The sequence below is a fragment of the Bactrocera dorsalis genome, chromosome 5 (genome assembly GCF_023373825.1).
Source record: "Bactrocera dorsalis isolate Fly_Bdor chromosome 5, ASM2337382v1, whole genome shotgun sequence".
Taxonomy (NCBI): Eukaryota; Metazoa; Arthropoda; class Insecta; order Diptera; family Tephritidae; genus Bactrocera; species Bactrocera dorsalis.
In genome coordinates this window covers 45,328,134-45,351,291 of record NC_064307.1, presented here as the reverse complement: position 1 = coordinate 45,351,291, position 23,158 = coordinate 45,328,134, and the positions used below count along the sequence as shown (strand labels likewise).

General features: G+C 34.7%; 1 protein-coding gene across 2 annotated transcripts in view; it reads left to right on the top strand.

Annotated features, from left to right (window-relative positions):
- The first annotated feature begins 581 nt into the window (after window positions 1–581).
- LOC105223602 (FH1/FH2 domain-containing protein 3) overlaps window positions 582–23,158 on the top strand; it is a 157,101-nt gene continuing 134,524 nt past the window's right edge. Inside the window, exons 1-2 of one of the 2 annotated variants that reach the window (XM_049457532.1) lie at window positions 582–2,417; window positions 21,010–21,063. In XM_049457532.1, the coding sequence (XP_049313489.1) occupies window positions 2,394–2,417; window positions 21,010–21,063 (78 nt within the window). In that variant the 5' untranslated portion in view covers window positions 582–2,393. The remainder of the gene's footprint in view (window positions 2,418–21,009; window positions 21,064–23,158) is intronic. The other variant, XM_049457533.1, reaches the window with a different exon arrangement.

The window sequence follows — 23,158 nt, the reverse complement described above, 5'->3', positions numbered from 1 at the left end:
TGAAACTGGATTTGATTCAGTGATGAGAGCTAAACTCTTGACATCGCGATGCTAAAAGAGTATTTAGTAGTTCTTATTTATAAAAATTAAGACAGAGGAAAAATTTTTTCAAAACTCATTTCTATATTTATGTTCATATTGTCCCTGAATAGAATTTTTTAACTAAGCCACTGCAAAAAAAAAAACATACTCATAAAATACAGAACATTATAAAAAATTTTCAAAAGAAAATTTTCGCCAAGCAAAGCGCACGGCGCATCTTTCGCACTCACCCACCGGCACCTATCTGAGAGCAAACACTTGTGCTCGGCATGCCGAAGATCATCAAGCTCATTGCACACGAATTTGAATATATGACGCAAAGGGATGCCGCTTTCTACTATGAATTTATAAAACTTTTTTTTAAATATTTTTTTACTTATGAAAATCATATCGTATCACATCGATTCTAATCGTATTAAGTCGAGCAGCCGGCGCAAAGCAGTGGCGAGTGTAAATTGTTGACTGCAACGCGTTGAGCGCCGTGTGTCGAACCTCGGGCGCGCTGCTGGCGAGTTAGCAGTCGGAAGCTGATTTCGTATTTAGTCGTTTGACAACGCGCCGTGCAAGCGTAACGTACGCGCAACAGCCATCACAGCGGCGATAGCGAATACGCATAGAGGCAGACGCGTGCCAACACTTTTACACATTCTTCCCCACATTTCACGGGGAGCACAAAGTAAACGAAGATATGTGGGGAGCCAAAAAAAAAAGACTTCAAATAGAAATTGTGTATTTTTTCGCTCGCTGAATTTTAAAAATAAGTACCAACCGGCGCGCGACGACAAAAAGTGGTGACTGCTACAAAAACAAGAAAAATCAAAAAGAAAAAAGAGGAAAACAACAAAAAATAAACGAAGTGAATTCAATGTGTCTTTTAAATAAAAACTGCAGCTGCACAAATAAAAATGACGTGACATGCTAGTGCGCGTTCGCATCCGCGTACACAACGCCGCGGCGCTCCACTTTTGCAACGCGCGCATATACATACCTGTGTGCGTGTTCTTCTAAAGCATCTAGTAAATCTATATAGTTGTGGTGCATTTTGTGTGCCGCTGCCGGGTTGTGCGTGTACCGTTATACGAGTGAGTTTTCAGTTTGTTAAGCCATTGCGTCAGGATTGCTTAGGGATCAGCCGGTGCGGCGCGTATGAAAAGTGCAGCGCGCGTGCAATCAATACGCCTAAAAGTGAGCGCGTTACAAAAATAACAAAAGATATACATTTGTATGTTGTGTATGGTGTTTATTTGTATGCGCTTGTATTAACGCGTCTATGTGTATATATGAGCGTAACAAATTTTCACTAGTCATTTTGCGCGTCGCTTAGATTATACGTGCGCGCTGGATTTTGGCAAGTGCTGTGCACTGACTACTTGTTCGCTAGTGAGCGCGGCAGTTCTGCGCGCTGCAATTAAATCGCGTAAAGCATTAATTGGCAATTGAAAGTACATTAGAGGTCCTTAAGTGCATTTAAAAGAACTGCGAAGCATAGGAAAAACAAGAATATATTTGTGCGTTTGTGTACACATATTTACATGAGTTTATATGTATTTTTAAATAAATATCTATAAAAAGTGTTTCTGAAAGCGCGCTCGGTTTTTTAGCGACAGCCATGCGCCATTCGATTCGCCACAACCCCTGATTGGTGCGCTCAAAAGTGATTGAACGGTAGTGCCCCAGCGCGACGCGAACCAGACAACGCCAATACACAGCGCGCAGCGCAATTAGAAGTGTCAATGATAATTGATTGAAGAGCGGCAGCCAACGCGCTTCGTGCAAAAAATTTATTCCATGCAAGCGGCAACTAAAAATTATTAGAAAAAGTAAACAAAGCAAAGTAATATAAAAAGTAAAAATAAAAAAATAAGCAGTGTGTTACATAGTTGCTAATCAGCGTCGATTTAACTAAATTAATTTTTATTAAAAGTGATCACTCAAGTAATTGCCAGCCGCCCAACTGCCAACGTTCACACGGCAATAAAAATGTATATTTGAATGTATAAAGCAAAAGCTGCAAATTGACTAACAAAGTCTGTCAAACTAAATTATAAAAATAAAATATTTTTTTTTTAGTGAAAAAAGAAACTTTCAATTAATTCAAGTGAAATCGTACAAGCGCGCGTGCAACCCACGACACAGCGCTTCTGTGCAATAATCGGCGAAGGTGCAGTGTAAATCGAGCAAGAAAGCAAATATACGCAAGCGAAAAGCGGCAAAGCAACACTGTGTCATAAAATAGAAAAGCAAAAAAGATAAAATTCAATTCATCGCATATGAAACGGAAGCAGGCGCAGCGGGTGTGAAAAGATTTTTGCAACGAGTTCACGGCTGGCCTTTGTGCCAAATACGCAATCATGTCTTCTTACCGCAGTAGTTATGTAAGTAAAGTGTGCTATTTGAAAGAAAATATGTAGGTAAACATACACCTACATACATATGTATAGTGTTTAGCGTGTACTCTGTTCCACATCAATTTTATGTACTTTGTGTTAATTTCTGTGGATATTTTGCAGTGAGCTTTATGACTTGTCAGTTGTTTGAAGATTTGAGTTTTGTGGTGTTTTCGCACTTTTGCTGACGTCTTAAAGTATTTAGTCCAAATGTATTTCTTAGACATGCGGCACTTAATGAAATCTCTTCATACGTCATTGCTAATATTTTGTTCCAGTTGGTGGACATTTAAGCCAAAATATTTGCTTGTGGATTATTGGTGCTAAAGCTGTCCAGACGCATTAACTTCTGTTATTGAGAATTTGAAGCTAGCCACTTATTGGTATACCAAAATAATTTAAAGGGATTTTGAAGAAAAATTTCTTATTTTCTAAAATTTTGATCCCTTTTTCTTTTATCAAAATCTCTTAAAATGTATAACAATAATGAAAACCATAATAAATCAAAGTACATACTTCAAAGCAGTGGAATCTTGAGCAAAAAATATTTTCCGGATTTTCGTAACTTTCATTGAATTTCTTTCTAAACGCAAAAACCTATCATTTAAAAAAATGTTAAATATTTTATGTTTGAAGAACATACCTTCTTTGATTAAATCATTCACTTTTAAAGTTTTGAAGGATAGTTATCTTCATAAAATAAAGTACATAAATCACAGATAAGTGTGATGAAGTATTTGTTTTGTAAAATATTTAATATATAAGTATATTTTCAGTTGAAACTTATTTGAGTGATTTTTGAACTGGTATATTGTTGTGAATCGAAATTATATTGGAGCTTCGAAACAGATTTGGGTTGCTGTCATGCATACAAGAGAGATTATATACCTAAGATCGAATTGATATCTTCAAGATTTTTTCTTATATAAAATAAAATATATAATACAGGGTTATTAAATAAGAGTGATATAATTTCTTTAAAAACTCACGAATTGTTAAGGAAATTCAAAAGTATTTTATCTAAGTAAAATCTATAAAATTATGTTCAAGTAAGTATACCATCAAATGGTCTCCATGATTTCTTTTGCAAGAACGAATACAATGAACCCAATTTTTGAGTACTTTGGTACTTGGCATTCTTTTTACGTTCCTATGTCACATTGAGAAAATGGACGAAATCGGACAACGACCATGCCTACTTTCCATATAGAACGATTTTAAAATCCACTTAAATCGTTCAGTTTCCAGTATATAAATTAAAATGTCAATATAACGGGCTAAAACTTTGCACGAATAATGTCTTTAGTATGCGCCACGTTGTGACCAAAAGTGAAATCCAATAAAAACTGTTCAAGCCCTTAGGCATCGAATATTTGGACCCCGGTACGTATAGTTGACTTTTGGTCGAAAATAAAGTCAATTTGTGATATATATAATTGAAATTAAGGGAGAGTCCTTCTCTTATAATGGTATGTCTGTATGTTAAAAAAGGGTTGAATCGGACCAAGACTTCTCTTAGCACCCAAATAATTAATATAAAGATTTTCGAACTTCCGGGTGACTTTGTACCGCATGTACCGGCCAATATACGAGTTATGTACAGTGTATCTTTGTGATTATTAATAGATAAATTTGAATGAAAACTTGGTCTAGCGCCTATGTAACTTATATCAGGATTTTCGAACTTTACGATATTCTACTAATACTTTTATCTTACAGTGTTAGAATGCGATAAATTGATTTACACCTACTTCACATATACACAATTTTAAATTCCACTTGATTTTCTTACATTCCCGGATACCAATTGGAAACCAATTGAAATAAACTAATAAAGATAAAACTGTAATGACTAAAAATTGTCTAAATCGAATAAAAACTATTAATGCCCTACTGAATATGTGAACCCCAGTACCTTTAGTTGCTTTTACAGGAAATATCTGTCCATGAGTGAGATATAAAAATGAAATTCGGAGAGAAAATTTTTTTGATAATAGTATGGCTGTATGTTAGAATACTTAAGCTATCTAGATAACTAGATTTTTGAACTTTTGGGTGACTTTATACGACATATGTAGGACAATAAAGAGTTATCTTAATAAAATTGAGGGAGCGTGTTTTTCTAATAATGGTGCTCTTTGTGCTCAGACAAAGTCTACAATAATTAGCCTTATGTGCCAGAAGGCATTACCACGTCAAGGATTAACAAGCTGCAAAAGCATGAAATATTCCGTTATACCCGAACCCTTCCTTACTTGTTCTTGAATATAACTTTTAATAAATATAACTTTCATACCCTCTCTCTTCATCATTATTCAAATAAATCTACGTTCAAATGTATGAATTGAAGTTTGAATTATTTTTAATGCTATTATTCAGCAGAGAGGGAATCTATAATTCAGTAAGGAGTAATATCTTTTGGAAGTTAAGCATTCATTAATAAAAATTCGAAGAGAGCAAGACAATTACAGTCCATCTCAGCGAATCTACTGTATATATCAGAGCAATTTTAAAAAAAACTGCCAGAATTCTTCCATAGGAAGTGTCACCTCAGTAAGCTGAAAATATTATTAGAGAATTATCAAACATTTGAAGGATATAAAGCGTGGCTACTTAATAACATTGAGCTATAATCAGTATTATCATTATACATATACTTGTATATTGGGTAGTCTTTTCGTGTTTTGTGAATAAATGTTGTTGCAGTCGTATATCTCCAGTCCTACCAATCGCATTGTGTCATACCATGTAGTGGTGGAAAGGTGAAATTTACAAAAAAAATTAATTCGGGGAAGTTGAAAAAAAGTTACAGCTGTTCAAAAATGAGTGAAAATAATGAAGAAATGCGCTATATTTTGAAATTTTGTATAAAACAGGGAAGAATGCCACGCAATACAATGAAATTTGTCAAGTTTACGGAGACGATGTCCTGTCGCACAAAAATGGTTCGATGTTCGGAAATTTCGATTTACATTGATGAAAGTTTTACACTTTACACTGTCTTGAGCGGAAAAATAGCAAAAAGTTATTTATTAGTATAAATAAAAAAAAAATATGTTGAAGTTTGATTAAAAATACCAAAAGACTTTTTCGACTACCCAATGCATTGTTTCAATATAAGCAGGCCTCAGAAAAAAATAAACATACATTTACGTTAATATTTCAGCAAGAATTAACTCAGTATTAGAACTAAATCCGTAAGCTCAAAATATTTTGTGGGAACATCTATTTTATGTCATTCTTCATGTGATTAATTATAAGCTGTATACATTGTATGAAGAATCAACAAAGGAAAGTAAATTTGTTCAAATTCTTAAACATAAAAGCGCATAATTCATAAAGCCAATTAAAAAATTATAAACTTAATACACACATATACACATACATTCACAATTTTTATATTTCCGTGCATTTTCTAAAACATAGCTCTCTCCACATGAAATTCACGCACATTTTCAGCTTTTTTATTGACTGGTGGGCTTGCGATTTGCTTCCTGTTCACTTCGGTATTTTCTTATCCAAATACTTAGTTTAGTCCGAATCACTTCACAAATAGCTCACCATGCAGGCACAAAGACGCGGCTATTGTTTGCTTCATAAATACATCTATAAATACGCAATAATCTACGTTTCGGTGCGATATTCCTATCACGGCAGGTATTCTCGATACCGTCTAACGCCAGCGCTTGTTAATGGCACAATTTTCTAGCTGAAAATTCTCAAAAGATATGCTCGTATTGTTGGCTTTTGTTTTTGTTAAAAAAAGTTTCTTGTTTTTGCGTAAACAGATTTGGTTATAATATCAGTGTACATGCATACATATATAATACTACATTTAGCTGTTTTGTGTATCTTATCTCGCTACGTATATCTAGATCTCCCACTCAATTTTCAATATACTATTTTCCTTTTTTTATTTTTAATTTTTTGTTAAACTTTTTCGTTGTATTTTAGCCACCGCTCTGCCTAATTTTCAACAAAACTGTGTACTTGCTCCATTTTCCTCACTTCTGCTTTACTGTGATTTTCTTTTAAATATTTGCATTATTCTATTCGTTCGCTTGTTTTTGGTATGGTACCCGATGTATATTTCATTTGTTTATTTTTTGGCGGATTATTTACATTTTGTTTGCGCTTTAATTGATAAAATCAAGGTTCTGTCAATTTGTTAGTGGAGTGATTGCTTCAGCTAAACTGGCAGCTTGTGTCGACACAGATTTTTCTCTTGATTCTGAAGGCTATGAAATTCGTCGTTAAATCGACATATAGCAAGCAGATGTTAAAAGAAAATTGTGCTAAAAAAATAAGGTTTTTAATGCTTAAAATGCCTTTTTTCAAATGTTGAGAAATCGCTATTTTTTTTTAATAAAATAATTAAAAAAGGGCTGAAGCTAAGATTCAATCTTAATTTATATGAAAAATATTATAATTTACATAGAAATATAGTGATTTTTCAATATTATCTAATTGTCCAACTACTTCAAACATTAATATTAGTTATTTGTTATACATGACGTATGAGTAATATTCTACACCGAAGGTACTACAGATGTCACAGTTATTTCGTATCCATGGCGTATGAGTAACATTGAACCTTTAGTGTTTACTACTTATGGGATGTTGAAAAAAAATAAAAAATATAAGAAAATCAGTAATTGTATCTATATAAGCTGAAACAAAAATTAGTTAATAAATTTAGTTAACACAGAAATAATTTAACAAATTATTATTGCCATAATAATTGAGAATCGTTATAAATACTTACTATCCTTCTCCCCTATTAAAACTCTTCTCAATTCAAGTATAGAGGGTAATCTTACCAGAAAATGTCTACCTAATCTATATAAACCTGGGGAGTAGTCTGATAAGTTTAGCTGGTTCAGTATGGCGCTATGTCCATAATTAGGAGGTAGAAACCGGAGCTATTATTTCCTTAATTCTGGCAACAAAACTTGCTGCTACTTTTCAAGTAAACACGACTACATACGAGTATGTGTAGTTGATGCAGGTGCATGTTAAGCGGTCGGACATAACTTAATATCCCTGGTAAACCCTACACAAGCTGCTCTGTGCGTGTGAACTGTAATGACGCGAATTTCATAATTGAGTTTCACTTCATATATCAGACCCTTAATAATTCTTAGTATCTGGAGCGGCTACGAATGGTTAACTTTTCTCCATTATTCAATCAAAAAATAAAAAGAATGGCTTATGAATTAGAAAAGAGTTATAATAGACCCCGCGAGTGAGTAATCAGGTTAGTTTTAGCATTACTTTACAATTATTAGCAGGTCTCAGCCAATACTGCAATTAATTTAACATAAACATACATATATTTATTTGACAAATTTGCTACTGTGAAGGGGTTTTAGATAAAATCTTGACTTTCACTAACCCATTTTATATTTCTTACCCTCGCCTTCGCATATTTACTTGTCCCAATCAATAGTACACAAATCAAACAAACGAAAACTACTCACAACAACGCAATATTTTCAGATTGAAGTTTATTGCACAATATAATTAGCAAATTAGCTACTTTACTTCCTCGAATCGTCAATATATCAGCGTGTCAGTGCAATAACAAGCTAGAACAAATAAGTCCAAAATAAATAAATTGTTGCAGGCGGCGTGGAAACTACACGCTAATGGCGCACTATTTGTAATCCACTCCACCACACTCCACCCCACCCATCTATTATCCGATTTAACTCATTACAAGTGCAACATTTGCGCAAATATTTCACATTTCAGCGCTAATAAAATAAACATTAATTGTTGCCATAATAATTGAAAATATCATCTACAACAACAAGAAAGGCAAAACCAGGCAATAATTTTACAATGAAGACATTTGCAACAAAGGAATTCTCTTTATGGACAAGAAAATATTATATACATATATTCTCTTAATGCCATTTTATTAGCGGATGTTATGTAGTGTGGGCACTTTGATATATATAATATTTGTCTCCCCTAACATCGTCTTTATTATTTTTCGCAATTTAAGTTAATAAAATATTTTAATATTTATTTGATAGTAAATAAGAAGTAGGGTTGCATTCTTTTAAAATGTATGATGTCATGTCTTATGATCTCAAGTGCTTGGATCAAAAGAATTAAAAATAGAATTTAGTTCAATTACCAGATTTTTGAGTTTCTAAGCAATCAAACCCATTAAAGAAGTCCTAACAGAGTCAGAAAAGAACAATTCAACAAGTCAAAGTCGCTTTTTCTCAATTACTGAGATGAAACATAAACAAAATTATATAACGACATTAAAGAAGTAAACTTACGTACAAAACAAGTACGGAGGGATAAAAAGGTATACCTGGGAAGGGGAATCAAACCTAGGTTAGGCTCAATTAAATTAGGATGACAATCCTAATAGGGATCAGTGTTATCTGAAACTCCTATAGTATAAAAGAGAAAACCTTTAAAAATCGACAAATCGCTTTTAGCCTATCTCAAATTTGTGGAGACGCCTAATGTCAGTGTCTGCTATGATTCCTATTTCGTCGAAAGTAAGTCTGCCGACATATGTCAACCTTAGTCTAGGAAAAACTGGATAATGGAGGAGAAAGTGCTAAGGAATCAAATATAGGGTCTCATTAACTTATTCTATATGTCAAAGACTCACTTAGTCTTATTTCGATATTTTGCTTCTTGTCCGTGGTATTTACGTTAAAATCAATATACGAGTATATCTCAATGTTCACCATTTTAGAGATCTGGGAAGGTATTTTCATAGTTTTCACTATAGAATAAATGAGGCATCCGTTAGATATCATTAAAATGAGGTTCAAATGGGATTGGCAGAGAGTCATTTACTACGAGCTGCGTGGTTAAGGTCAAAACTCTGGATTGAACCTACACTGTCAACAATAGTGTCGTATGAATAAAGCAATTACCCAGAAGTGGCTAACTTTGGTCAATAATCTAAATTAGTTTAAGAAAGAAAAAAATGTCCATTAAAATATCAAATATATTAATTAATCTACATCCACCTCCGAAAGGAGGAAAGAGTAGGTAGGGAGAAATATTGACAACAATGGGTGGTTACAACCTCAGCAGGTTAAAAAAACCATTGTAAGTTCAAAAAGCACTTATTCAAGGTGGGCCTAGACTCTGCGTAAACTGTCGGTTCTGCGATAAAGACCTGGAAACTTCCAAGTACCTGATATAGATGATGATAGACTGTGCAGTAATCTGTAGACGCAGGATTAAGGCTATTGGATCCAGCTTCTAAAAAGGGATCACAACGCCTCCCACTAAATTTCAGCATATAACAAAACTCAAAGTAACTTGCAATATTTTGTTCAATTAGAAGTTGTTCAGACATAGAATTTCGCCTAAAGTTGGACGGTGCCACGCCTAGTTCTGAAATGCTAAAAGAAAATAGCAATTCAATAAACCGGCGGATTATCAGAGAAACAATACGGGTTTATAAAAAAGAGATCCACCGCCCATTAACATCCAGGGAGACGAATTCTAATAATTATATCAGCTGTCAGCGCCTAAAACAGTGTCGTCAAATACAGAGCCAATGGCACTGGACCCACAGATGTATACCTGACATCCACGCGTTGAGAGACAGACGACATGGGAATCTGGATTTCCATCTAACCCAACAGCCCAAATATTTAGTGGATATGGGAGATTTTGAAAATACCTTTACAGATTCCACAATGACATTAATAAAAACTGTCCGATCTGCAGCTTTTCAAATACGGGGGAAAAAGTTTAACGGTCGATAATTTAACGGCACTCATGTGTCAGCCGACTGAGAAATGGAAAGCTGTTAGCGAAGCATCAATAGATGGCAACCGTTAGGCGTCCGTCACTCTGCACTATAGAGGAGACTTAAATGTCCCGCCATCCCATGAAATAATACTTAACCGGCGGCTCCGTGGGAAAATCTTGAGTTGGGATTAGGTTAGGTTTAGGTTTAAAATACTTTATATACAATAGCGATTTTCAGAAAAATATAGTTCCATTCGAAAGATAAGAATTTCTGCAAGTTAGTTGCAATTACTATCCAAATATACATATATAATATACGCACACAACGCAAATACCACAACAACAACACTCTAATAGTAATATCAATGTTTGCACGGATTGGACTGGGCTGGTAGTCATTCTAAACGAAAATAGACCTACATCGTATGGCTATAAGTGTGTTCACACATACGTACCAGCATGTGTATATACATATATAGATATATTCATGGTATGTATATACATATATATTTGTACGCCTATTTATACTCGTGACTACACACGAATGTGTGCACCGTTATAGCGCTCAATTCGTGTGCATCGCCGCTCGCATTCAAGTTTAAGGAAATCTCCAATTAATTATTCCACTAAAAATAAGTGCAGCAGTTGGCTGAAAGGCTGAAAATAGTGCAAAGCCAAATAAATTTCCGCGCAACTTTTATTGATTGAGTTGACGACGCTCGTAAAGTGTGCAGCAGTTGCACGCGTTGCATTAATGCTATTGTTGGCGCGTGTTGAAAGGTGGAACTGCTGCCGATGGTACGAAAGCAAAGCCAACATTTTTTATTTCGATTTAGTTAAGTACTTCTGACATTTATTTTGTGACTAGTAAATAATTATAAATCGCCGAGAAGATGCTTGTGTGGAAATATGAGCTCATTTTTTGAATAAGTTTGCTTAAGAGGAAAAGGGTATTTTTTATTTTATTATTGAGAAAGGAATAAAGTGAGTGGATTATGCAGGCTGTTTTTTACAGATAGATGAAATCAATTGTAGGTTATTAAATATAAAAAAAAAATATTTTTAGGAATATACACTGAAGTTGTTCGGACGTCTTACCAGAAGCTACTCTGCTGTGCAATGATCACTGTTAAAACAATTTGTTCTAAAATTTGGGATTCTAAAAAAACCGGAAAGGGGTTAAATTTTGCCTGCGCCGAAGCTAGAATAGCTCATCACGCTGATCATTTTTACATTGTATATACTTTATAGGGTTTGAACAATATTTCATGAATACAAGGGCTTTCATTATTATTCAAAAGCACTTCTCATAACCGGACATGAAAACGCTCCAATGTCCAAATACGGACACTAGCTTAATATTTTTTTGCTCAAATTGTCTCTGATGAACGGAAAAGATTCCATAAAATTTGTCAAGAAAATTGTGTAAAATTTATAATTCTCGCTTTTTTGAATTCTTATTAATTTTTGGTATTTTGAGAAAGTTTTTTTTAATAGCAATACGTAAAATGATCATAGTAAACATATTGATTTGCACTGGCGCCGTCTGTTTCGTGGTGGCTCAACGGTAACTAATAGGATAATTGTCATTAAGACATTCATTCACTAATGCTTTCTTGAATCACATTTATTAGTCCAGTAAAACTATAATTCTGAGCTTCTGCATTTTGAACACAATGGCAAAAGCCCCATATTTTGACAGTTCCTATAGCCGGACACAGCGAGGGTGGATGTGCGGTTATAAAGAATTTAACTTTATTTTGTTAGAACAATTCTATAATTAGGATCTAGATATGGTGCTTGGATCTTAAGTCTAGAGTTAATACATAATCTAAAAATATGTATCAACGGATCAAACCTAAACCGGACCATACCATGAAAAAAATTAACAACGAGTTTCTTTAAATGTTTTGCTTCCAATGGAATCATAGCTGCTACATAATCGTTCAAAAGGCTTCAGAAGTGCTTGAAAATCGTTCTGTTGGAAGTCCAAAATAAATGTCTGACAACGTAGCTGAGGACTCTACATTCATCAGAGGCATCATTTCTGGTGCTGAGACAAGGGTTTATGAATATGACATCAAAACTCTCCAACCAGCAAGCGTCGACATGGCAGGTTTACTTTGGCTCATGAGATTATTTCGAAGGCCTTGCAATGACCTTGTTATTGTATTAAAACAAGTTTTGTTGTCGGGGTTAAAAGTTATGCGAATGTATGCTTGAGACCGAATGTTAAAATATTTCTCTGGTGAACCCCTTAATTTTACTAGCTGTGGGAATTATGTTCCTATGTTGCTGAAACAATTGCTTCAAGTTAGATATGTCTGGAGGCATCCTTGGGCAGGTCTAAAGTAATTATGTTAGAATAAAAACAAGTTTTGAAGTCTAAAGGTAACAATATATACCTGGACAAATTTTATTTTAACTAGTAATCCATTTCGAGCTTCTCTACTTTTTTAAATTTCATATACACTGAGATATGTTTATTATCATTCGAAAGAAGATTTTTTTTTTCATTTATTTTTTGAAGATTATCTCTCTCAAACATTGGCCGTGGCTACGTCTCAGATATTTCATCCGTTGCAACGCGTTGAGTTCATTTTTCGATGACTCATGGTGTTTCGCTCCATGGCCAAAGTCGAAGCGGTATTATTCACATAGACTTTAGACTTTACATTTCCTCACATGTAAAAGTTTAACGTTGTGATATCACACCATCTTGGTGGCCAATCGATCGCCCCAAAACGTGAAATTATCTGCTCACCGAAGTGTTCTCTCAATAAATCCATTGATTGATGCGATGTATGGGAAGTCGGTTATCATGGCGTGATAACGGTCGCCCATGGTGGTTCTCATCGGCTTTCTTTTTGAAGAAATGTGTACCGATGATTCCACTAACACACAAAACAACTTCATACCAAATCGTTGGTTTTTCTGGATCAAATTGCAACTCTTGAATCTCTTCAGGTTGTTCTTCGTCCCAAAAACAATTTTGCTTACCATGCACACTATACACCTACATACCCGTTGAGCGAGAAATATGCCACACCGCTGAACAAAATTTGGTTTAAAACGTCGGATCTTCCTGGATCTTTTCAAGAGCCCATAAGCTATATATTGTACGCTGTCAATTTAAGATCTCGATGTAAAATATCGTACCATACGTAAGTCCAAATTGCTACGATCGGCGTCAAATCGACTCTCCACGGTCTTCGTGTGCACTCTCAGGCTCTTCACTGCCTGTTGGACTTGGTCTATTCTACCGAATATTATTCAATAATGAATGCTGGGCACCAAGATTGGGGATGGTATTCCGCTTAGTAGGCTTATGTTGATTACAAAAATTAAAAATAATAAAGTTGAACGATTTGTAATCGTTGCTACCTAACTGTTATGCTTAATATATTTCTTTAGAGTAAAATATATCTGCAGACATCAATAGACCATCACTGAACTCGCTCTTATTAAATTAAATCTTGCCATTATCTCTTTCAAAATAGCTGGTGCCGCATCAGAGAAGAAGAAGAAGAACCACTTTTTCAATGAACTAACCAAATTTAATACACCAAGTGATGGATTTTTTTTCGGTGCGCATTTCATTATGTCATAGATTAACGTAATAATGGGGCGAAAATCATTGTTGTTTACATTTAGAACTCAACTCAACACATACAAAGGTTTATGCAATTTTATAGTCTTAACAGTTTTAAACTCGCGTGGTGTGAAATTTGCTTCATATATACTTTTCTATTTAATACAAACTAACATTCGTACATTAGTTAGCACTTAGAGCAGCATTGCATGTCCGACATATTGGCTTCGTCTATTTTCTTGACTTCAATTACGGTATTCGACGAGTTGGCACGCGAATGTTTACACTACATTGATGAAATCGTCTGAGGGAATGTGCCAAAAATTACTTAATCTGTATTCTGCAATACGTAAGAAATATTTTAGAAAAAAAAACGAAAATCTTTCAACGCTCAGCCGAAAGTTTTACAGAAAAAAATTAAATTTGAGTATTGAATTCATTGAACACAAGTTGGAGAAATACTTGAAGAGGAGTGATAGTTCAGCAGATTGAATAATTGAAATATAAATTTGTAGATTTTTTATTGTGAAACAAAAAACTCTCAATGCGAATTACACTATAAGTATGTTTTAGTTTGAACGCCGTGTTTTGTTTTTATTTAGACCATATTTTTTTGCCAAAGACTAAGTAAAGATGAAAAGCTGTCTTTCAGTTCTTTGACCCAAATATGTCAATAAGTAGAGTTTTCCCACTTTTGCTTATTTGTTTTTTGTTAATGAGAAATATATTTTGGTTTCCATTTATTTTTACCAAAATAGTTATCAACTTATCGAACGCTGCGATTGTAGATACAGTTATTTCTGTCACCAAAGCCTTGAATTTTTATTAGGGTTTCAAAGCTGATTTATTTCTACACTTGGCAAGGGGTTTGTTTCTTTCCCATATACGTATGTACATAAACTTATTCCCGAAATGATGATCAACTATATAGACGGAAAATATATTACATTATCAGAAAACCTGTGTTTTGGGAAGAAAGATCTCAAATATCAATAATTATATTGGATCTATAACTATACACATGCTTTTTTTATAATTTGATGATTTAAAAAAACCATGAACAATAGTTTTATTCAAAGTAAAATGTGATTCATTTCAAGACTCCCTTAAAAGCACAGAAACTTCAAATTAATGGGTAATGTTTATTATCATTCAAAAGAACATTATTTGGCATTTATTCTTCGAAGATTATCTCTTTCAAGTGAAGTTTTATTCAAAGTAAAATGTGATTCATTTCAAGATTCCCTTAAAAGCACAGAAACTTCAAATTAATGGGTAATGTTTATTATCATTCAAAAGAACATTATTTGGCATTTATTCTTCGAAGATTATCTCTTTCAAGTGAAGGCCCCAACTACGTCGCAGATAGTCCATCCGTTAAGTCTAATTGTCGACAACTCGTTAGAGTGTTTCGTCTGGTATTTGGCGAATGTCAAGCGGAATGTTTTGCTTCAAGGAAGATGAAGCGGGTTTGTCCACATAGACTTTCGACTTTTCTTATCCCCAAAGAAAAAGTCTAACGGTGTGATATCACACGATCTTGGTGGCCAATCGACCGGCCCAAAACGCAAAATTATCTGCTTACCGAAGTGTTCGCCGTCTTGTTAAAACCAAATGTCGCCGAGATCACAAGATTCAATTTCAGGCATCAAATTGTCGGTTATGTTGCGATAACGGTCGCCATTGATGGTTATCTTCTCACTGGCATCACTTATGAAAAAAAACACAAAACTGATGTTTTTTGGATGAAATGGCGGCTCATGAATCTCTTCAGACGGTCGGATTTGCTTTGAACTTTTCAAGAGCTCATGGAGCGAAGCGATGTCCTTTGATAATTCGGTCGAATATTATATAACTAATGAACAGTGAACATGAACTTTCGTAATAAGTTGAACGATTTATAAACATTGTTAAGGTTCATAATGAAATGCCAAACAATATTGAACGAAAATAACATGAGAATTTGACACGAAATTCACCCGTGTTCTGTCAATGTAAGGTACATCTGCATGAATCCCCGGTGGCCAGTGAGACAAAACTTTCCACCCACTATTTTTATACTCTCGCAACAAAGTTGCTAAAGAGAGTATTATAGTTTTGTTCACATAACGGTTGTTTGTAAGTCCTAAAACTAAAAGAGTCAGATATAGGGTTATATATAACCTAATTTTTCACCGAAAATATCGGTAAATCTCTCAGAATTTAATTCTAATTAATTTTACAGCAAAATAAAACAATATGTAAATGACGGATAATGAAATCTCGATTATCACTTTATCATGCGAGAGTATAAAATGTTCGGTGACACCCGAACTTAGCCCTTCCTTACTTGTTCAAATTATTTTTAACTGGTCTTACAATATATAATCGCTTCATTTATAGATTACGCCGGTTTCGGAAGCTCATAATACAGTAAGTCCTTTACATCCCACCAAATATACATAAGTTGGATATTTGGCTTTGCTGTTTATTTGGCCGATTGCTTGCTTTTGAATATATCCTGCCGCTTTTAAACGTTTAAAAATGGATGTTTGAGCGACCCACAAAGATTCTGCGAGCTAGTCTTGCATTTGGCAACAATCTTCATCAAGTAATGCCTCCAGTTGCTCATCTTCCAACTTATTTGGCCACCAAGGAGGTTCTTCGTCTTCAAAAAAAATGTTGTTGTTAAAAGAAATGTTATAGTATAAGCCTTTAGACAAGTGCTTTCCAACACATGTTCAGAATATTGAAGTGGAACAATGAAATAATAATCAAGTTACGCCATGACTACAGTTATAGACCCAATAGAACTCGACTTCTTCAGTTAGGGCTAATCTTACAAAATGGTTCATATTAAAATAAAGTAGTGTGAAGAATTTTCTATGTAAATCTAGTTAAAAGAAAGTGGCTTGAATTCAAATATAAAGATCGATAGACGGGCATGGTTGTAACAACTTACTGAGACTATTTTAATGTGGTATTTCTCTTCTGATAAGTATTCTTTGTTCAGAACTTTTTTAGGGTCCCAAAATTATATATTTCGGTAATGCTATCATGAGCTAGTAGTAGTATATTTTTATAAATTATCTCTAAGGCTTCTAGTATTATTTTCAGCTTAACGCCAAGACGTGAAATAGTTTCGTTTGTGAGTTCTTGGTGAATCCAGCTAACTATAAAATGAACTTTTATCCTTCAAATCGTTGGATATGGTAATTTGCAATACATTTTCTTGCATTTGCTTTCTCCTTACTTAAAATGATTTTACTATTTTATATCCGAGGAGTATTCAACCAAATGTGACAAGAATAGTACAATGCAATTTGCGCAATATGTAAGACAAAGACACTGAAGACACACTTCAATCAGTCTGCAACACTAAAGCAATTAAAAATCGCGAATTCCAAAGTGATGCGAAAGTGATTTCTTCCATATGCCGCAAATGAACGCCGCTAGTGGCGACATAGGCTGGAGGACAGGCCATGTATTGGCTGCAATCGGCCGAACAACAACATAAGGCGACGGCTAAGGCGTTGCCACTCGCTTGCAATGTGGAAAATAAATAAATTAAACGCCAACAAATAAATGTGAATATTTTTCTCAAAGCACCGTGTGTACACAGTATGCATGTACAAGTATGTAAGTATTTATTGCTAAGATGTGGTAAATGTCAACGTCTCAATGGCATTCCGGTATAAAAATAGGCTCAGCTGGACTATTTTTGAAATTTTGCTTTGGAATTTCGTATTCTGTATGCAATACATATTGTATATATATAGTACATATCTGTATGCTGCAATATATTTTCTATGTGGTAAGTTGTTTACCAAGAATAGATGGAACAAGTAGTTGTGCTCAGATATTATCTAGTGCTTCAAGTTTTTCAAGTGGATGCTTCTATTTCGATTTCGATTGCAGAGATATGTTGCACATTTGACAAAAAGCATCGAATCAACACAGACAAAAAATATATACGTATTTACTTGTAAAAATGTTATGAGCATACATCTAAATATACACTAAATATCTAGCTGATTCTTGATGTATTGACATTAGGGTGGGGAAATTTTTTTCAATACTTCGAAATGAAACAAATTACTAATGCTTTGTGGAATTTATAGCTGTAGGAATTCTTTTTAATTTCTATATCCTATAATATACGTATATATGTATAAGAAAAAATAAATCATCGCTTTAAAATTTATTTTTAGTTTTTTTTATTGAAAAAAAAGGTTAAAGAAAACTTTCCAACTTTAAAAGAGTAGAAGGTAGGAGAAAAAGGTTGGAAAGAAAGTCAGTAGGCTTGCTGTTTTTTGAAATCTCTATTTTCCGAGGGTATAAAAATGCATACAAAAAAACGTTAAATTTTTTTTTAGAAAATGCAAAAAATAATTCCAAAGTTCAAAACCAAAACCATAAAACCATTTTCGTCCCAAATGGACGTTAGTAAGCTAAAATGCAAGGTCTTTATATCTATAAAATTTGGCAGAAGGCTGACAGTCCAAACCATCCGAATTCGGAACTTTAGAAATCGGTATTTGACTATCTCAGACCTGGCCTGGATTTGGTAATAATCGATTCAAGTCCTTAAGGTACAGGTTCAAATGTGTCAAAAAACTATTCGGTAACTAGGGGAAGTCGATTATAGAAGGATATTAGAAAAAACGAATAATACACCGAAGAATGAATTTTCTTAAATTTTAAACCTAGATCTTGGAATACAGATTACTTTCTACTTAATAGTAGTAGGGATTAATATCTACAACTTGAACTAACCATAGCCTCTAGTATGTCACATTAAGTTTATATTCTATAAGAGATTATCTTGGTCCCTCTTTTCAGACGATTAACCTCAATATTTTACATCACTCTAGAGCCTCGAAAAATACTTTAATTTAAATTTTCCAAAAAAGGAACGATAGAAGCGGGACTTTAACCGCCCTAATCTTGCTAATTTAACAAGATTGACAATTTATCACGATTTTTTCATTCTGTGTCATCTCCTTAATGAACTGACCAACAAAAGTAAATGACCGCTTTGTCTTTAACTATAAGACGAGTTGGCAAAAATTCCTTTTAGTTGTATCCTAAAGGCGGTTGTTGACTGGATATTGGATATTGCTGCTTACAATGTCATGATCTTAAGTTGGTCTCTGTCAAAGTTAGGTGGTTCCTGAAGGTTGACGTATTTTCCCAATCATCCCCTTATGTTTTACTGCTTTATATGCATCCTCAGAAGTAGGTGAATGGGTAATACAACAGTCATTGCTAATGAGGTACCTAGCGGTAGGTAAAAACGCTAGGGCTAGAGGTCCTCCAACCAACAACGCAAAACGGAGGTCAATAAAAAAATCGAAGCGAATTGGGATATCAGTCCAAACGAACGTGGAAAACGAGGCTGCTATCACCGGCGGGCACAGCGATCGTATGACCTATGTCGGAAGCGGCCAAACCTCCACTGCAACGGAGGCAGGTTGCGGTGGTTGTAGTACTACTACCAAAACAGCTTTACAGAGTACGGGTACCGCAGTGCCTGAGGACTAGGACCAAGAAAGCGCTATAAGCATAAACGCGGGAAGAGAAAAGTAACTTCTTAACTCTCCTGTGCAGGCGACATAGGACCAGCTCTGGCAACAAGATATATAAAATTGAAATTCAGACAAAATCCTTTCCTGACAATAGTATTTCTGTGTATCAAAAATGGGTTGAACCGGATCAATACTCCCCTGAACCCCCATATACCTAATATAAACATTTTTAAACTTCCAGGTGACTTTATGTTGGAAATATCGGCCAATATTTGCGTTACCTCAATGAAAATTACAGAATATATTTTCCTTATATGAGTAACAGTGTGCCTAAAATAAATAAAATTGGGCGAAACTTGACCTACCCCCCATATAGATATTACCAGGATTTTCGAACATCCGGCTGACTTTGCTCGATATGATTGGTGATATGTACGTGAGGTATTAGAGTGGCCCCCGGAAGAAGCCAAGTAAAAAGGGGTTGAAGGCAAAAGTGTGGTATTATATGCAACCCTCTCGAAGGTAAATTCAGCTTGAAGGAAGAAGAAGTGAAACGGCTCGCTTGTGCTAGAGAGGAGGTGAAGAACGGCCGGACACACTTCGCCACTCGAAATCGGTAATGGAGGTTGTGCAGTGAAGTCACTAAACTCTTCAGATTTATTTATAAGAAGTTCGATAATAATTTTTTTTATAAATAATTAAAAATTTGCAAATTTTTTACATCATTCTGTTTGAAAAATAGCTTGCCAGATTTGAATTATACGCACTTAAAGACATTTTTCACTTTAAAAATAGTTTAATAAAAAAAAAATAATAATAATAATTGTCTCACCCTAATGTTCAACTCTATTTTTGTACCACTGAATCTTTATGCTGATCTGTCCGCACACTCGAAGTGAAGTCAGTGCCAATTATAATCTCGCAGATGTTGAAATAATCGAAATGAATCTGTTTACACATCCGAAATGAATTGAAAAACTCACTGAGGTAAAACACCGTACCGATACCATTGCATTTAATGGCGCGGAGTCGACAGAGAAAGCATTCGTAAAGCATGTACAAACATATACGAGCATATGTGAACTATGTAGGGCTCCTCAAGTATGTGGTTATGTGAAGATATGTACATAGATATGTAGTGCAAGTACACACAAACAAACAAATGACGAGCGCGACCAAGAATGTGGAAAGCCATTTTTGCCCCTTTTACCGATAGCGCGCGGAGTAATTTACATATTTTTGGCAAATACAGCATGAAAATGAGTGAATATGTGTATAAGTATATGTGTATATACATATATCTCTGGCTCTGTGTCTTTATAGAAATCTCTGAATGGCTCCTATGCACTTGATTTGGTTCATTTTTGGGGCGCACAAACTTCCATGCAACTTGCTGCAGTGCAATATGTTGCATGTTGTGGTATGCCACATGCTTATACATACATATCTACTAATATGTACTTATGTTTACGGTTCGCCTTTGTGGCATGTTTGTTCGTCAAGTGTTTAATTGATTTCATGTCATCGTGAGCATACCATTAATTATTATTTATGGCGCAATTGTGGCGCGGGATGCGTGATTTCTTTGTGTGGCAGGTCGGCACTTTAACAGATTTTTCTCATTAATTTAGACAATGGCACGCATGCACGTTTACTATTTGAGTTCTTGAAAGCCGCAACTTAGAATATATTAATTTAATCTTCTCTTGCATTTAATAAGATTTCTTTCTTTTTACAGACGCCATGGAAAACCAGTTTGGGGTCGTCATATAAGCCGAGTGGATCCAGTGCGGTAAGTAGTATTTTTTTATAATAAGAACACAGCCTTTCCAAAGCAATGTCGAAGTGAACCTTTTAAGTTTGAAGCACATGTTGTTATATTTGAGGTTGTAATTTTGAACGTGTGGCAACTCTTTTTTATTTAATTTTTTTTTATTTATAAGCTTTTTTAAGCCCCTTTAGTTGACCAATCGCTTTACATTGTTTCACCTATTTATACTTTTACAACATGTTGCTACAGTGTATACCCTATATATGTATACCCTTGGATTCCGACCCTATAGTTGACGTTTTCCATCTAAGATATTTCCCTGGCTTTGATTATTGCCAGTTGCAAAGGTATGCCGCGAACATAGTCCTTTCTTACTTGCATCTAGTTATGATTGAGTAAAAAACTTAAACAGGTGGCAACATTCTTCGAAATTTATTAAAATTTTAAGCATTCTTCAGTTTACGTGTTGTTTATTTCTTCAATATTATTTTACTACTATTTTTCAAACGGGTGGCAACAACGTACTTTTTACACTCTTGCGACCTGTTGCTACAAAGTATTATAGTTTTGTTCACCAAACGGTTGTACGTACCACTTAAAACTTAACGAGATAGATATAGGGTTATTTCATTTATACATATAGATCAGGAAGACGAGAAAAGTTGAAATCCGGATGACTGTCTGTTTGTTCGTCCTTCCGTATCTCCGTGCGAGCTGTAACTTGAGTAAAAATTGAGATATCTCGATAAAACTTGGTGGTGATATGGGTTCCCTAGTATAAACAAATTTAAAGTTCGTAGATGGGCGTAATCGAACGAATCCCACGCCCACAAATCGCCATTAACCGAAAACATATAAAGTGCCATAACTAAGCACTAAATTTAATTTGGTACAGTGAAACGGAGGAGCAAGAGGTAGTTGTGGGCAAATTTTTTTTAAAAAGTGGGCGTGGCCCCACCCTCTAACAAGTTTAATACACATGTCTCCTACCACTTAAGCTACAATAAGCAAATTTGTTGAGTAAAAATTTTATAAGAGCTTCTACCGACAACGAGAAAATGGAGAAAATCGGAGGATAACCCCGTTCACTCCCGGTATAAAGGTACTATTAAAAACTACTACAAGCGCGATAAATCATTAACTAAATATGTATGTTAGAGCGGTGTCTACGCCAGTAAAGAAGAGAAGAAGAAATATGTTAGAGACATTAAATTTTACCACCGAGATGGTATGAGAGAGCCTTATAGGAGCTGTTGTGAAATTGTACGATGGACGTAACACCGCCCACTTTTTGGTGAAATCCCATACCTTGGGACCCGACCAACAGATTTCGACGTAGGATTATACTCACATTTTTATGTCACTCTGTGAAAATAATGAAATCGGACTACAACCACGCCTACTTCCCATATAGTACAATTTAAAATTTCACTTCATTTGTTCAGCAACTTCCAGTACACAAATCAAGAAGCAGTTAATATAACGGGATAAAACTTTGCACGAATAATAATGTGCCACTTTTTGACGAAAACTGTTTAAATCCAGTAAAAACAGTTCAACGCCCTGGGTGCCGAATATTTAGAGTAAGGTGTCTATAGCTGAATTTTGATCGAAAATGTCGGTTGAGGGATAATTCTTCTCTTATAATGGATTGTCTATATGTCAAAAATGAGTTGAATCTTACCAATACTTCCCTTAGCCCCGCTATACTTGATATAAAGATTTTCGAAGTTCGGGGTGAGTTTGTATTGCATATATCGGCCAATAAGTGAGTGAATGAAAATAAGAGAGCGTGTTTTACTAATAACAATGTATCTTTGTGCTTAATATAGGTAAATTTCAGCGAAAACTTGGCCTGGCCCCTATATCACTAATATCACGATTTTCGAACATCCGGCTGACTTTACTCTACATATGTATATGATTGGTTCTTAAAGTATTTCCACAGATTTGATTCTTGCAAGTTGCAAGAGTATAAAATATGCGGTTGCACCCGAACTTGGCCCTTCCTTACTTGTTGCTTTAGTATTTTAGATTGTAAACTTGCTTGTATTTAGGTTTAGATGCTAGAATAACTTTCACAGATGAATTTCTTATAGCAACTACATATATCTAA